The sequence below is a fragment of the Rhinopithecus roxellana genome, chromosome 8 (genome assembly GCF_007565055.1).
Source record: "Rhinopithecus roxellana isolate Shanxi Qingling chromosome 8, ASM756505v1, whole genome shotgun sequence".
Lineage (NCBI taxonomy): Eukaryota > Metazoa > Chordata > Mammalia > Primates > Cercopithecidae > Rhinopithecus > Rhinopithecus roxellana.
Window position 1 is genome coordinate 87,045,575 of NC_044556.1, and position 15,716 is coordinate 87,061,290.

The 15,716-nt window shown below is 39.3% G+C and overlaps 1 protein-coding gene across 4 annotated transcripts in view; it reads right to left on the minus strand.

Annotated features, from left to right (window-relative positions):
* TP53BP2 (tumor protein p53 binding protein 2) overlaps positions 1 to 15,716 on the minus strand; it is a 66,788-nt gene that overhangs the window by 23,017 nt on the left and 28,055 nt on the right. For all 4 annotated transcript variants that reach the window (XM_030936251.1, XM_030936250.1, XM_010382263.2 and 1 more), the window contains 6 exons: positions 12,290 to 12,403; positions 8,040 to 8,122; positions 4,481 to 4,582; positions 1,821 to 1,995; positions 894 to 1,075; positions 354 to 518 (listed from right to left, as the gene is read on the minus strand). In XM_030936251.1, the coding sequence (XP_030792111.1) occupies positions 354 to 518; positions 894 to 1,075; positions 1,821 to 1,995; positions 4,481 to 4,582; positions 8,040 to 8,122; positions 12,290 to 12,377 (795 nt within the window). In that variant the 5' untranslated portion in view covers positions 12,378 to 12,403. The remainder of the gene's footprint in view (positions 1 to 353; positions 519 to 893; positions 1,076 to 1,820; positions 1,996 to 4,480; positions 4,583 to 8,039; positions 8,123 to 12,289; positions 12,404 to 15,716) is intronic.

The window sequence follows — 15,716 nt, forward strand, 5'->3', positions numbered from 1 at the left end:
AAAATCACCTCAGGAGATCAGACTTAGAAACTAAGATGTGACATTTTCTTTTTTAAATGAGGACTTTCACAATCTAGCCATAGAGTCTACAAAAAAACATTCCAAAATAAACACTCCCCAATGAACTCTCACCCACACTTTATTACCAGTATTAGAAAGACAAACAGAGCTACAAAGGTAATAACATTAAAAAGTAAAAAAGCAGCGGATTGTCTTTTGAGGATCCATAAACAGCGTCTGTTTTCTGAGGGCACACTGAGTAATGATTCTGAAGAAGGTGCCTATGAGTAACCTCACCGGGCTGGTCATCCTTTTCCCTCCTCCCCCAAACCATTACAAAACGGCCCACTTACCGGTAGATTTTCTTTTTGCTGTAGAGCTGCCTTCTTCTTCCACAGCCGGTCCCTCAGCTCATTAACACGCTTATCCATGACTGCCACTTCTGAATTACGCTTATTCAAACACTCCCTCTGTTGTTGTAGCTTGGCATTCTGCTCTTGATTCAATTTGTTTCTTAGCTGAATAAAAGAGAGGGGAAAAAAGGTAGCCAAGGAGTAGGAAGAAAATGTCTCAAACAGTTAATCACATGGTTAACTATTACATAATTTCTAAAAATATGAGGTCCCTCCACCCCTCCACACTTCTCATCTCATGGTTTAAAATTAAATGACACCTGTGCAAGACCACCAGCTGTGGTTATGAGGAATGTCTCAAATTTCCTGTCTGGGGTACTATAAAGTTTACTCTGGATTCTCTGGAGTTTAGCTTCCCCCCACAACCTGCCTTCTCTTTAAGGAAAGGCAACTGAAATCTAGCACCTCTTGCTACTTATATGAGCAACTCTGTTTCTGGAAAGGAGGTTGTACAGCATTTGGCAAACAGCTACGGTCTACCTGCAGCTCCTTATAGAGGCGATCAAGCTCAGCCACTGCAGACTGATTGTCATGGTGGCCATCAATCCTGCCGTTCTTGAGCATCTCGAGCTGCCTGGTCAGTTCTTCTACTTTTGACACAGCCAGGACGAGCTCCCTCTGTTTTTGCTGGAACAAACTATTCATCTGTTCAATTTCCTCCACTAGATGAGAGAGAGAATAGCAACAACAGTTGAAAAGAAAAATAAGAATGGACCACTTCCCAGGCAATCAGGCTTTACAATAAACTTTCTAATAAACAGTAGAAAAAATTTTCAGAATGTCCTAGAAGCAACCTATTTCTTTCAGAAGCACCTGAAATCAACAGAGACATCTTTAAATCTCTGTGCTTCAATCTCAATGTATCATTATCGGAATTTGCATTTAAAATATTATTAAACTCCAAATTTTAGAAACAATGAAAATTTCTTTAGAACTTTCAATTTTATAAGATTAGGTGGGTCTATTAAATCACTAACATTCTGATTAAAATGATATTGTAATAGATGGAGCTATTACATGAATAAAAATCCTCGCCTTCATCAAACTCTCAGTCAAAAAATGTTAAGAGGGGAAAAAATACTACATTTTCCAAAGGTATCTTAGAAATCCTGTATAAAACATTCAACAGCTGAATCCAATTCAGAGGAACCTGCGGCATCAAAACTGCAGTGAATAATATTTTTTTCAAAAGATTCCCTTTAAAGTTATCTACAGATCAACCATGGTGGCTTGCACCTGTAACCCCAGCTACTCAGGAGGCTGAGGTGGGAGGATCACTTGAGGCCAGGGTTCAAAAAAGACCAGCCTGGGCAACATAGTAAGACCCTGTCTCAAAAAAAAAAAAAAAAAAAAAAAAAACCAGACCAAAAAATGTAGAAAAAAGTAAATCTATGAGGAACAACTCACCAAGTTTTCCATTGCTTAGTCTCTTCTGTTCCACGTGGCCTTTAAGTGCTCTCACTTTTTTTAGCTTAGCTTCCTGATTCTCAGCTATTTCTTTTAGCCTTTTAAGCTTCTCCTGTTCAGCAACTTGTTGCTGTTGTCGCTGATCTTGTTGTTTCAAAAACTTTAAGCGCTGTTCCTAAAAATAAAAGTAATCATTAGGTATGTCATTTAGGTAGGTACACCACTAAGCTCAAAATAGCCTAACCGCAACACTTAGATGTTGAGATTGAGGTACACTTGTAACCCTGGTCTGTTCTCACCTTCTTCCTAAACATTGCCATCAGAATCACATTGGAAGTCTGTTCAAAACAGATACTCCTGAGCCCACCCTAGAATCTCGGGGATAAGATCCAGGAATCAGTATTTTTAACCCAAGTGGTTCTTATGCAGCAAGGATGCAGCGATTCTTGAACTAGTTTTCATAAACTGTTGCAACAATTTTAAAAAGCAGCTCATGTAGAAACGGGAAGCATTATAAGAAAGTATTTAAATGTATAAGATTTGGAGTACATTTAGATTCGAACCCAAGCTCTGCCACTTATTAGCTATGAGACCTTGAACAAACTGCATAACCTCACTAAGTATGCAAGTCTATGTTTCTTCATCTATAAAATGGGGATGATCAATAGTAACTACCAATGTTACTATGGTGAAGATTAAATGAAATGTGAAATGTAAATGTCTTTGAATGGTATTTTATGTAGTATATTCTCAACAAATGGCCACTGAAAAGAGCTAAAGAAATATTTAACACCTTTAGAAAGCTGCAATTATGGAATCTGAAACTGTTTCTTTCCCCTGCCCCAAGGTACTTTTGTTATAGCAGTAATTTTGTTTTTATTACATTAAAATTTTTAACTAAAACTGAGTAACAGAGCCACACAATTTATAATCACAGGTAAACTAGTTCTTAGATTAATATACCTAAAACATGTAAGTAACATGGAAATAATCAAAACAAAAACCCTGGCTAAGGCAGGAGAATTACTTGAACCCAGGAATTCAAGTCCAGCCTGGGCAACACGGTGAGAACCCATATCAAAAGAAACAAAAAAACCCCACAAGCACTTGTTTTTTAGTCCTTGAAGACCAAAAAGGTTAGCAATTTATTCTTCAACAACCAACCTTTTTATTTGACTATATATCCTTACTACTCAATGTAATGTGCATGAGCATCACCTGGAAGCTTGTGAGAAATGTAGAAGCTCAAATCTCAACTCATACCTACTGAATCAGAATAGGCATTTTCAACACGATCCCTAGGAGATTCGCATGTATCTTCAAGTTTGAGAAGCAATGATATACATGATTTTGGAAAAACTGGGGTCTGGTATTACAAACAGAAATGGATACACAGGAACCCTAGAAGTATGAAATGGAAGTCCACACTGCGTGTTGAGAACTGCCTTGAAGAATTCCTGGCCATTATTTCAAAGCCCTATTGTGTAACTTTGCCCATGACAAACCAACAAGTGTCTACCCCTGCTTCAGTGGCCTTATAATCACTAAAGGACTGGTCAATTGTGGATCCTGGGTGTTAAGGCCAGGGGTTGACAAACCATAGCCTGCAGGCCAAATCCAGCTTGCTATCTTGTTTTTTTAAGTAAAGTTTTATTGGGACACAGCCACACCATCTGTTTACCCATTATCCATGACAGCTTATAACAGCAGAGTTGAGTAGTTGCAACAGAGGCAGCAAAGCTTGCAAAGCCCAAAATATTTACTACGTAGCCCTTTACAGAGAAAGGTCTGTTGGCTTTTGGGTCAGATTGGAAGCCTATGGCTCGCAGGAGAAGCAGCAGTTCTGATGGTAACAGAGTGGCTTCTTATATTTTCCTTGTTCAAGGCCAGGACTAGGGTTAGTTTGTGGATAAAGAATGTTCCCCAAAAAAAGGCAAGCAGCCCATTATTGGTGCCAAGTTCCAGAAGGGGACAGTATTAGATTATTCTGATCCAAGATTAACCATGCCATGTTAGAACTTTAATATTCCTCTTGCTGTGGCCCACAGTAGTTCCTAGGAGCAAAGATGAAGGGCTCTTTCCACCTTTCCTGTCTGACTGATAACCAGCATAGCATAGTTAATCTTGATTAGAATCAGGAGTCAGGAAGATCTTGAACAATTAGGATGATATAAGGATTTCTACAAAATGCTGTAGTAAGGACTTAAAAAGAGCACCAAACAGCAGGTGGCTTTTGGGTTGACAATGTCACCTCATATCTGTGAGGTAATTGGCTTAACGGGGGTAGAACGTAAATAGCCTTACACATACATTAACAATAGTGGCCTGTTAGGTCTTTTAAAAGAAGATGCTACCAGCCGGGCACGATGGCTCACACCTGTAATCCCAGCACTTTGGGAGGCCAAAGTGGGCGGATCACCTGAGGTCAGGAGTTTGAGACCAGCCTGGCCAACATGGTGAAACCCCATCTCTACAAAAAATACAAAATTTAGCCAGGTGTGGTGGCATTTGCCGGTAATCCCAGCTACTTGGGAGGCTGAGACAGTGGAATCACTTGAACTCAGGAGGCAGAGGTTGCAGTGAGCGGAGATCGTGCCACTGCACTCCAGCCTAGGCGACAGAGTGAGATTTCATCTCCAAAAACAAAAAGAAGATACTACCTTAGTTGCCAGCAATTGTTGCTGGGCTTCAATCTGTTGCTGCTGGCGAGATGCCATTTCCTGAAGTTCAGCAAGAGTCAGATCCATCCTAGGACTATTAACCTACGAGTAAAAACACAAATAAACACAATCCCAACTTACTATAAAACTATCACAGAGATTCTACCCTCAAAAGTGTATGTAAAAGCTTCATCTGAACCAACTACGACAAAATTACTTAGTGATTTTTCTTTCATAATATTAAGCAGACCATTAATTCTTACATTAATACTCATCACATTGACTTTTTAAGATGTAAAACATACTAATATACAATAATCTTTTATTTTAAGTTGTAAGTTTAAAATTAAATAGTTTCAACAGTCAGGGACATAAATGGAACAATTCAGAATTACCTTGTTCTGTAATTTATATTACAACAGAAGATCATATGTTTGATCATATTAAACATGGTATTGAGGCACTGGCAGCAAATCTAGAATTTAGTCATTGGAATATCATTTAAAAATACAATAGCACTAAAACATTCAGGACACATTGGGTCATCAGAAATAAAGCAAGGACATCCACTCTCACAACATCTATTCTACATTGTCCTAGAGGTTCTAGCCAATGCAACAAACAAGAAAGATAAATAAACAGCATCCAGATTGGTAAGAAAGAAGTTCAACTGCCTTCATAGACAATATAATCATCTATGAAGAAAATACTATGGAATCTACAAAAAAAACTACCAGATAAATAGGTTACATAGCAAGACCGCAGGATTGAAAAAAAAAAAAAAAAAAAACCAAATATGCAAAAGTCAAGTACATTTCAGTATATTAGAAACAATAATAAATTTAAAAATTTTAAATACCATTTAGAGTATCAAAAATATGAAGTACTTAGGGATAAATTTAATAAATATGTAAGATGTATATACCAAAATCTCAAAAACTGCTGAAAGAAAATCCAAATAAATGGAGAGTTATACCATGTCAATGAATTGGAGGCTCAATACTGTCAAGACAGCAGTTCTTCTCAAACTGATCTACAGATTCAACAAAATCTCAACTGAAATACAAACAGGCATTTTTGTAAAAATTGATGTTGATTCTAAAATTCATATGGAAGTACGAAGCATCTAGAATAGCCAAAACAACTCTGAGAAGAATAAAGCTGGAAAACTTACATTATCTGACTTCAAGACTTATAAAAGTTCCAGTGACCAATGCATGTGGTATTGACGTCAAAATAGACAAACAGATCAATGAAACAGAATAGTGAGTACAAAAATAGCCCCATACATGAGGCAACTGATTTTAGACAAAGGTGCAAAAGCAACTGAGTGGAAAAAGAATAATCTTTCCAATAAATACTGCTTATACAATTAGGTATTCATATTAAAAAGATAAACTTTAGGGCCGGGCACAGTGGCTCACGCCTGTAATCCCAGAACTTTGGGAGGCCGAGGCTGGTGGATCACCTGAGGTCAGGAGTTCAAGACCAGCCTGACCAATATAGTGAAACCCTGTCTCTACTAAAAATACAAAAATTAGCTGGGCGTGGTGGCGGGCACCTATAATCACAGCTACTCAGGAGGTTGAGGCAGGAGAATCACTTGAATCTGGGAGGTGGAGCTTGCAGTGAGCCAAGATCGCACCATTGCACTCCAGCCTAGGCGACAGAGTGAGACTCTGTCTCAAAAAAAAAAAAAAAAAATGAACTTTGATTCTCACACCATATGCAAACGTTAACTCAATAGGGATTATAGATTTAAAGGTAAAACTGAAAACTACAAAACTTCTAAAAGAAAACAAAGGAAAAAAAAATCTCCGTGACCCTGGGTTGGGCAAAGAGTTCTTAGATACAACACTAAAAGTATGCTCCATTAAACAACAACAACAAAAAAAAACTGGATCCAGACTATTAGAACTCTCAAACTCAGTAAGAGAGCAAAAAACTGGGCAAAAGATTTGAACAAATAATTTCACCAAAGAAGAAACACAGAGAGCAAATAAGCACATGAAAAGATGTCCAAAATCATTAGTCATTAGAGAAATACAAATTAAAACCACAATGCAATACCACTACACATATATTTTAATGGCTAAAATTAAAAAGACTGACCATACCAAACGTTGGCAAGGATGTAGAAACAGTAAAACTCTGGTGGGCATGTAAAATAATATGATCACTTTGGAAACATTTGGCAGCTTTTTAAAAATACATATATAAAGATATAGTTTATCTCTTTAATAGAGACACAGTCTTGCTTTGTTGCCCAGGCTAGTCTCAAAGTTCTGGCTCCAAGTGATCCTCCTGCCTCAGCCTCTAGTTGGTGGAGGAGGAGATACATTGTGTCCATATGCACTAAAACAATGGCTAAGATCATTTTTATCATTTGCATATCATCCTTTCATCATTGTAAGATGATTATTAAATCAAAGAAAAGACTGGGTGCCATGGCTCATGTCTGTAATTCCAACACTTGGGGAGGCAGAGGTGGGTGGATCACTTGAGGTCAGGAGTTCAAGACCAGTCTGGCCAACATGGTGAAACCCCATCTCTATTAAAAATACAAAAATTAGCTGGGTGTGGTGGCACACACCTGTAATCCCAGCTACTTGGGAGGCTGAGGCAGGAGAATGGCATGAACCCAGAAGTCAGAGCTTGCAGTGAGCCAAGACCATGCCACTGCACTCCAGCCTGGGCAACAGAATGTGACTTGGTCCCAGAAAACAGTAAAATAAAATAAAAATAAAAATAAGTAAGTCAAAGAAAAGAAAAAGAATAATCTGAAGACACAGTAAGAGCAAATGGTACTTAAGATCATCTGAATTCTACTATAAATGTACTGATGATTGGAAAAAGGTAATTTAGCTAATCCCTAATGGCACTAAAAATAGTGACCTCTGAAAAGAAATGTCTTCCAAATATACCAAAGATGCATGCTCAAATTCACATGCAATAGCAAGAGCATAAATATATAATTTTCCTTTTTTTTCTGAGACAGTTTCACTCTTGTTGCCCAGGATGGAGTGCGATGGCGCAACCTAGGCTCACCGCAATCTCTGCATCCCGGGTTCAAGAGATTCTCCTGCCTCAGCCTCCTGAGTAGCTGGGATTACAGGCATGTACCACCACGCCTGGCTAATTTTGTATTTTTAGTAGAGACGGGGTTAGGCTGGTCTCAAACTCCTGACTTCAGGTGATTCACCCACCTCAGCCTCCCAAAGTGCTGGGATTACAGGCGTGAGCCACCGCACCCGGCCGATTTTCCATTTTTAATAAAGTGATGATAGCAACAAATAAAATCACCAAATAAGAAATACTTCCTCAAACTTGCTCAGCATTTATTTTGTTCTGAATTTGTGTCACATTAAACATACAATTTCTTCCAATAGTCAGCCATAAAGAGATCATTAAAATTAATAGTTCCTATGAAACAAATTTAAAATAACCTTTAAAAAGGAGCCATCCTTAGCCCATTGAATAACATAGTAATAATGAATAAGATTTGAAGTTAAAAAATACATAGACTGTGGTATATATAGTATGGATAAAAACAACTTACACCATTCTCCTTTCTTCGATATTCACCAGGAACTTTTACACCATTTCTTTTTAAACTTGGATCCTGAGATCTTGGTCCACTCACTAAGGACAAAATCCAAAAATTATGCATTAACACTAGAGTTGACAGATATTTTAAGAACCAGTTCATTTCCAAGTTCTGTCATTACTGCTGTTTGATATTTTAAGTTGAATGTATTCTTAAAACAAAATACTTTCTAATAGCAATGGACTTAAGGTCTCATAACTCAGTGTGTTTTGCAAAATTAATTTCATGGAACAGTGAATACGTAGCACTACTAAGTATCACATGCCACCTAGTCATTAGGAAACCTGTCTGATTCACATACCAAAGAAGGAAAACTTAACAAACTTAATGTACTTCTGACTATGAGTAATTCATACCATTTGCTGATAGTTGCTCTTCCTAGTCATCTATTTAGCTACTCAGTAGTTAAATCAAAAAAAGCTTCACTTGAAATAGTTGAAAATTACATCGCCGGGCGCGGTGGCTCAAGCCTGTAATCCCAGCACTTTGGGAGCCCGAGACGGGTGGATCACGAGGTCAGGACATCGAGACCCTCCTGGCTAACACGGTGAAACCCCGTCTCTACTAAAAATACAAAAAACTAGCCGGGGGCGGTGGTGGGTGCCTGTAGTCCCAGCTACTCGGAGGCTGAGGCGGGAGAATGGCGGGAACCCGGGAGGCGGAGCTTGCAGTGAGCTGAGATCCGGCCACTGCACTCCAGCCTGGGCGACACAGCGAGACTCCACTCTCAAAAAAAAAAAGAAAGAAAATTACATCAATGCATCCTTGTACTCACTAACAATACTTTTAAATTATTATGAGAAGAAAGCACTTAAAAACGGAACAAGTAGTATCTTAATTATTTGGTTTACTGCAAACATTTTGTGGTAATTTGTAAGTACTATGAAGTACTTCTACATTTATTTAAGCAAAATATTTGTTTAAGTTTGTGAAGGAACTATCCGGAAACACTATATATTCTGCTTTTTTGGCTAAAAAGAATTTTTAAAGTCAAAATACATGGGTCTTTCAGTACCACTTAATGTATCATAAAAGGAAATATCTTAAACTAATACATTATAAGAAGCAAAAATACCAAGAGAATTTTAAAAATACATTAAATTAAGCTCATACCTGTACTTCCCAGAAATTAAAAAAATTATCAAATTACCTCCCAAGAAACTTAAGTAAAATGTCTATTATAACTGTCAGGAATCTTAGCACAAATTCCCATTGCTAATAAACAAACAAACAAACACGTCTACTCAGAGCCAAGTATTACACTTACAACTAATTCTAATACAATCAGCTTTTATTTTTAAAATGCAGCTCAGGCCGGGCGCGGTGGCTCAAGCCTGTAATCCCAGCACTTTGGGAGGCCGAGACGGGCGGATCACAAGGTCAGGAGATCGAGACCATCCTGGCTAACCCGGTGAAACCCCGTCTCTACTAAAAAATATAAAAAACTAGCCGGGCGAGGTGGCGGGCGCTTGTAGTCCCAGCTACTCGGGAGGCTGAGGCGGGAGAATGGCGTAAACCCGGGAGGCGGAGCTTGCAGTGAGCTGAGATCTGGCCACTGCACTCCAGCCTGGGCGACAGAGCGAGACTCCGTCTCAAAAAAAAAAAAAAAAAAAAAAAAAAAAAAAAAAAAAAAAAAAAATGCAGCTCAATTATCTGACAAAATAGCTCAGGTAATCTGCCACAATATTTCTGTAAGGAAAAAAAGAAACTTCTATAATTTCAGAATAATTGCCTTCTTTGCTGTCTTAAAGAGAGAGCACTTTAACTAGCTTCTCCTTTGTATAATCAGTTACCTAATTAAAGAAAGCAGCAAGAGCCTTAAACATAATTTCATATACATTCTGGGTCACAGGTCCTAATTGAATTGGAAAAAGAATATGGTGACAGTCTCGTAATCCTTAATCGAGAGGTCTAGACCAAAAAGAGTAAGTTAACACCTTAATAAAGGAGACTGAAAAACAATACTGTTTTATCCCAATTTCAACACTATGTGGCACTGATGCTTTGTGACAACGTGAAAATAGCTCCTTTATCTTCAGATTATAATTCTCACATTACAGACACTGAAACTGCATATTACACTATTGAGAGACTATTCAATAATTTATCCAGTACTAGACAGCAAGATATTTGAACAGGTAGATGAATGGGTAAAATTCAACTAATTAGAAAAGAGTGCATGCGATGTAAATAGAGAACAAAATTAAAAATAAGATATACATGCCAATATAAAACTACAAAAAAAAAAAAGAGCCTACAGAAAAAAATACATGTTTACTTAAAATAAAATAAAAGACACCAGTGATACCGAAAGGCAACCAGGTAGCTTGGCTGAGGTGATTCAGGTTCCACTCCTGGCTCTGCCTCTAGGTGTGTGTGGCCTCTGACAAGTCACTTAACCCCTAAGTATCAGCATTTCTCATCTGTAGGTTAGAAGGGGCCAAACTAAGTCAATTCTGCCCCTCAGCTAACCCATACTCTCAATTTAATCATTCCCAATGATCAGGTACCATATAGACACTTGTGTTAATGCAACAGTTAGTTAACGAAACTGCGCTTTTTTTTTTTTTGGAGACAGAGTCTTGCTTTGTTGCCCAGGCTAGAGTGCAAATGATCTCGGCTCACTGCAACCTCCGCCTCCCAGGTTCAAGCGATTCTTCTACTTCAGCCTCCCAAGTAGCTGGGATTACAGGCGCCCAGCTAATTTTGGTTTTGTTGTTGCTGTTGTTGTTTCAGACGAGTCTTGCTCTGTCGCCAGGCTGGAGTGCAGTGGTGCCATCTCGGCTCACTGCAACCTCCAACTCCCTGATTCAAGCGATTCTCCTGCCTCAGCATCCTGAGTAGCTGGGATCACAGGTCCCACATCCAGCTAATATTTTTATTTTTAGTAGAGACGAGGTTTCGTCATGTTGGCCAACATGGTCTGTCTAGATCTCCTGACCTCGTGATTCTCCCGCCTCGGCCTTCCGAAGTGCTGGGATTACAGGCATGAACCACCACGTTCAGCCAAAACTGAGCTTTTATAATGTCCAATAATCCTGCTCATTCTCCCACATCCTACAAGACTGCTGGGTCACAGGGATGGCTGTGTCCCCAGTGTCTACTGCTGCTTCCCACCCACACTCTCCTCCACCCTCCCCTTACAGTCATCTATAAACTCTGGTCACAATCCTGGTCACTAACAATGTGACCAGTTGACTCCCTTGTTCTCTCCACCTCCAAGTCCTGCCTTCATTCTGGACGACGTTACTGCCCAAATGCTAGCCTCTCAGTTCTAGTTTTCTCGTCTCCACTCTAATTCAGGTTCATTTCAGGGCCCCACCTGGGAACCACAACACTAGAAGCCCTCTACCTCCGAAATTTTCAATTCAAACCTGTTTTTTGAACACTATTTCCTTTCAATCTGCCTGTCTCACTCATTTCCTCTCACGACACCTGTTCTTTCATCTGAGACTCGCAGCCTCTTAACTCTATCTACTCTTTCCCCAAAGTCCCTCCTGTCTTCACTTCTTCCCCACCCAGCTGAGGTATCCCCACTGACCTTCCATTGAATTTGTCTAGAAACCTTGGGTTTTCTAGACAATTGCCTAGGAAGAATTTGTCTAGATACCTTTGGTTTCTTCTCTTCTTACAACCCACCTGGGCTGTAGACCACCACTGGAGAAAAATCATGTATGGTCTCATGGTCTCTCATCTCAACTGGCCTCAATGGCTCCCAGCAGCCTGGCTTCCCTAGTAAGCCTTCTCTCCTAATCTCCAAATCAGCTCAAAGTTCCCACCCACCTCCATCATCACTCCTACCTCAGAGAAAACAAATGTTTTTAGATGAGAAATCCCTCAACTTACTCCCACAAAATGCACAAATTTAGCCACATCTGCCACAGTTTTATTTCTGTCCTGTTATTATGGAAGAGGGATCCTTCCTCTTGTCTAAGAGGACTTTCTGCCTCAGGGCTGTCGAAGGACCTAATCAGGGACCCTGACTAACAAGTATTCTCTTTCTTAGAGTTTCAAACCCCTACTCTAATGACTCCTTCCCACCCCCATTAAAAAACTATAGTCAAACTTCTCTTCATCCTATTTCCACTGTTTACATTTCCTAACCTCTCCTTCACCTCTCAAATTACCTGGCTTCTCATCATGCGCTACCAGCACAAAACAAAAGCTTAAATATCTGTCACGATTCACAGAGCACTACCTACCAATGTCCCTGCCAGGGGGGTGTTCATGACGAAGGAAGAAGCGAGCTTCGTTCCTCTGACTTCCGAATCGCTGAAGAATATCAAACATTCGCTCATTATCTGCAACTGGACGTTCTAAAGCAAATGAGGAGAAACCACATTATTTTCAGGTAAAAGAAAGATAAACATATCATTCACCATCTATCCTTCATGCAAATTATACATTATAGACACACCAAATGCTTAGTATCTCAGGTAAATTTTTTTCATTAAAACACGTCTTAGAAAATGACGTAACACAGATTTTCCACACACACGATCAGAGTCAAACCAGGGTGGAATACTAGAAAGGGTAATGCATCTCTGCCAGCTGTTGGGAGCTCAGCAGTCTAATCCAGTGGGCTCCATGCTGGCCACAGGCGTGCCATTTAACTTCTTTTTTTTTTTTTCTTTTCTTCTTTTCTTTTTTGAGACGAAGTCTTGCTCAGTCGCCCAGGCTGGAGTGCAGTGGCGTGATCTCGGCTCACTGCAAGCTCCGCCTCCCGGGTTCACGCCATTCTCCTGCCTCAGCCTCCTGAGCAGCTGGGACTACAGGCGCCCGCCACCTCGCCCGGCTAATTTTTTTGTATTTTTAGTAGAGACAGGGTTTCGCCATGTTAGCCAGGATGGTCTCGATCTCCTGACCTCGTGATCCACCCGTCTCGGGCTCCCAAAGTGCTGGGATTACAGGCGTAAGCCACCGTGCCTGGCCATTTAACTTCTGTAGTTCCAAAAGTTTCTGTAAAATCTGTATTAGATCAGACAGTCCCTTCTAACACTAATGTTCATGATTCTCTGAATATACAAAAAAATCAAAAAGCAACTTTCTAAATAGCCTACTCTTTTTTTTTTAATTGTAGTTTTCAATACAGGCTATTTTTAAATTATAATTTTACAAACTATGTTTTAAAAAATCAGACCTATCCATTTCCAAATAAAAGTCTATTTACTGCTGTAAAATGTATCTATATTTGCCCTTCTTCCAGTGAGAATACCAGTGTCAGAATTTTTCTGGAAAAAAAAAAGAAGGGCACACCTAAATACGTAGTAAAAATAGAAGCCTCAGGAGAAACAATATATCTCAAGCTGTCCTAAAAAAATCTTCCAATCTCAAGGGATCTGGATATAAAAACAAGACATACTGTTTGAGGCAGCAACTGCTTAAAATCAACGAAACTCCAGTAATGTCAACATAATTTTTAAATATAAGAATGTTGAAATACCCTAAGAAAACTCAACACATTTATTAGTAATCAACACCTTAAATAAACATGGGAGAGAACAGAGCAGGCAAGCATTCAATTCAATTCAAGCAGCCAATTTGGTGAACCAACCCTGAACTTAACCTGCTTGGCTGCAACAAAGTGCGGTTCTGGTTCTACTTCCAGTCACATAACATACTGAGAGTTGACACAGATCATCCCCTTTTATAAACCACACATATTCTAAGACCCCCAAAAAAGGATATACCATAGTTAGAGAGAAACCCCTCCAAAAGAAATTCTGAGTAGCCCTTCCACCTACCCCTACAAAATACACACACACAAGCTGTACTCAAAACAAGTAACATCTCCAGGTTTCAGGAGCAAAGAGACAACTCAAAGGAAGTAAAGTAGCTTGCAATCCACGCCGGACTGCCCCAGAAGGATATGGACTTTCTCGTAAGCTCCAGGCTGACATCCCAATGGGCCTATGATGGCAAAAGATCAGGCATAGGCCTGCATAAACTGAAACAGACACTTCAAAGGCTCTCAAAGCTCCCTACTAACACCTGTGTGCCAACCACACCTACAGTCATGCAGTGCATGTTGACAGTGGTCCCATAAGATTGTAAGGCCATATTTTTACTGTACCTTTCCCTATGTTTAAACATGTTTAGATACACAAATACCACTGTGTTATAACTGCCTACAGTATTCAATACAGTAACATGTTGTACAGGTTTGCAGCCTAGGGGTGATAGGCTATATACCGTATAGTCTAGGTGTGTAGTAGGCTATACCATCTAGATTTGCGTAAGTATACTCTATGATGTTCACACAACAACAAAATCACCTAATGACAAATTTCTCAGCACATATCACCATCATTAAGTGATACACGACTGTATCTCCTTGGCATTCCTGCCTATATGACTCTGAACAAGCCATTCCTATCATGCATCATCTGCCCCCCAGCACCCTTTTTTCCTGCAGATGAAACACATCTATTACTGCAACTATCACATTGTATTATAAATGTCTGTGGATACTTGTTTTTCTCTGTGCCCTGTAAGATACCTGAAGGCAACTTTCATCTCTCTATCCCTCTCCATCAAGTGCAGTCCCTAGCACGTAACAGGCATCCAAGAAATATCCACTAAGCAAATGCACAAGTGGGTAGTGAGGAAATGGAAAAGGAAAGAAGAGGAAGACAAGAGAGGAGAAGAAAGGCTTAACACTTAGATAATTAAGTTACAGCTTTGGAATAAGAAATTTTTTTTTTTAATAACACACATATAGGCCTGAGATCCTGAATGGTTTTTCAATGCCTTCAAATCAAAAGGGAAGGGAAAAAGCCAGAGTAAACATGAGCAAAGGATATAAAGAAACAATTTCAAAAACCAAAAAGCCAACGGCCAACGAACAAATGAAAAAACAGGCAACCACATTTGAAATCAGAAATATGCAAATTTAAACAAAAGTCAAGTTTTCAGGTATCAGTTTAGTAAAAGTTAAAATATTATAACTTGATGAGGAATACATCTAGAAATAACTGGAAAGGGTATGAACTGATATAACCTTTGCCAAAGAAAATTTGACAATATATATTACATTTTCAAATGTGCAAAACTTTATGTTAATTTGGTTCATGACAGTAACCTGTTTACTACCTATAAGTATCCCATAACATCATGTTGTATACCTTGAATATACACAATAAAATTTAAAAAAAATTTTTTAAATGTGTGGCCTGGCCAGGCACAGTGGCTTACGCCTGTAATCACAACACTTTAGAAGGCTGAGGCTGGAGGATCACTTAAGCCCAGGAGTTCCAGACCAGCCTAGGCAACATAGCAAAACCCCATCTTTACAAAAAACAGAAAAATTAGCTGGGTGTGGTGGCACATTCCTGTAGTCCCAACTACTCAGGAGGCTGAGGTGAGAGGATCACTTAAGCCTAGGAGGTCAAGGCTGCAGCAAGCCAAGACTGCACCACACTGCACTCCAGCCTGGGCGACACAGCAAGACCTTGTCTCAATAAAAAAATAAAATATTTCACATCAGTTACTGCATAAGGAGGAGGGAGAGGGAGACGAGGATGACGAGGAGGAGAGGAAGAGGAGGGGGAGGGGAGTAAAGAAGAAGAAAAAAATTTTTTTTTAAATTAAAAAAATGTTATGAACTTTTAACCAAAGAATTCCATTTTT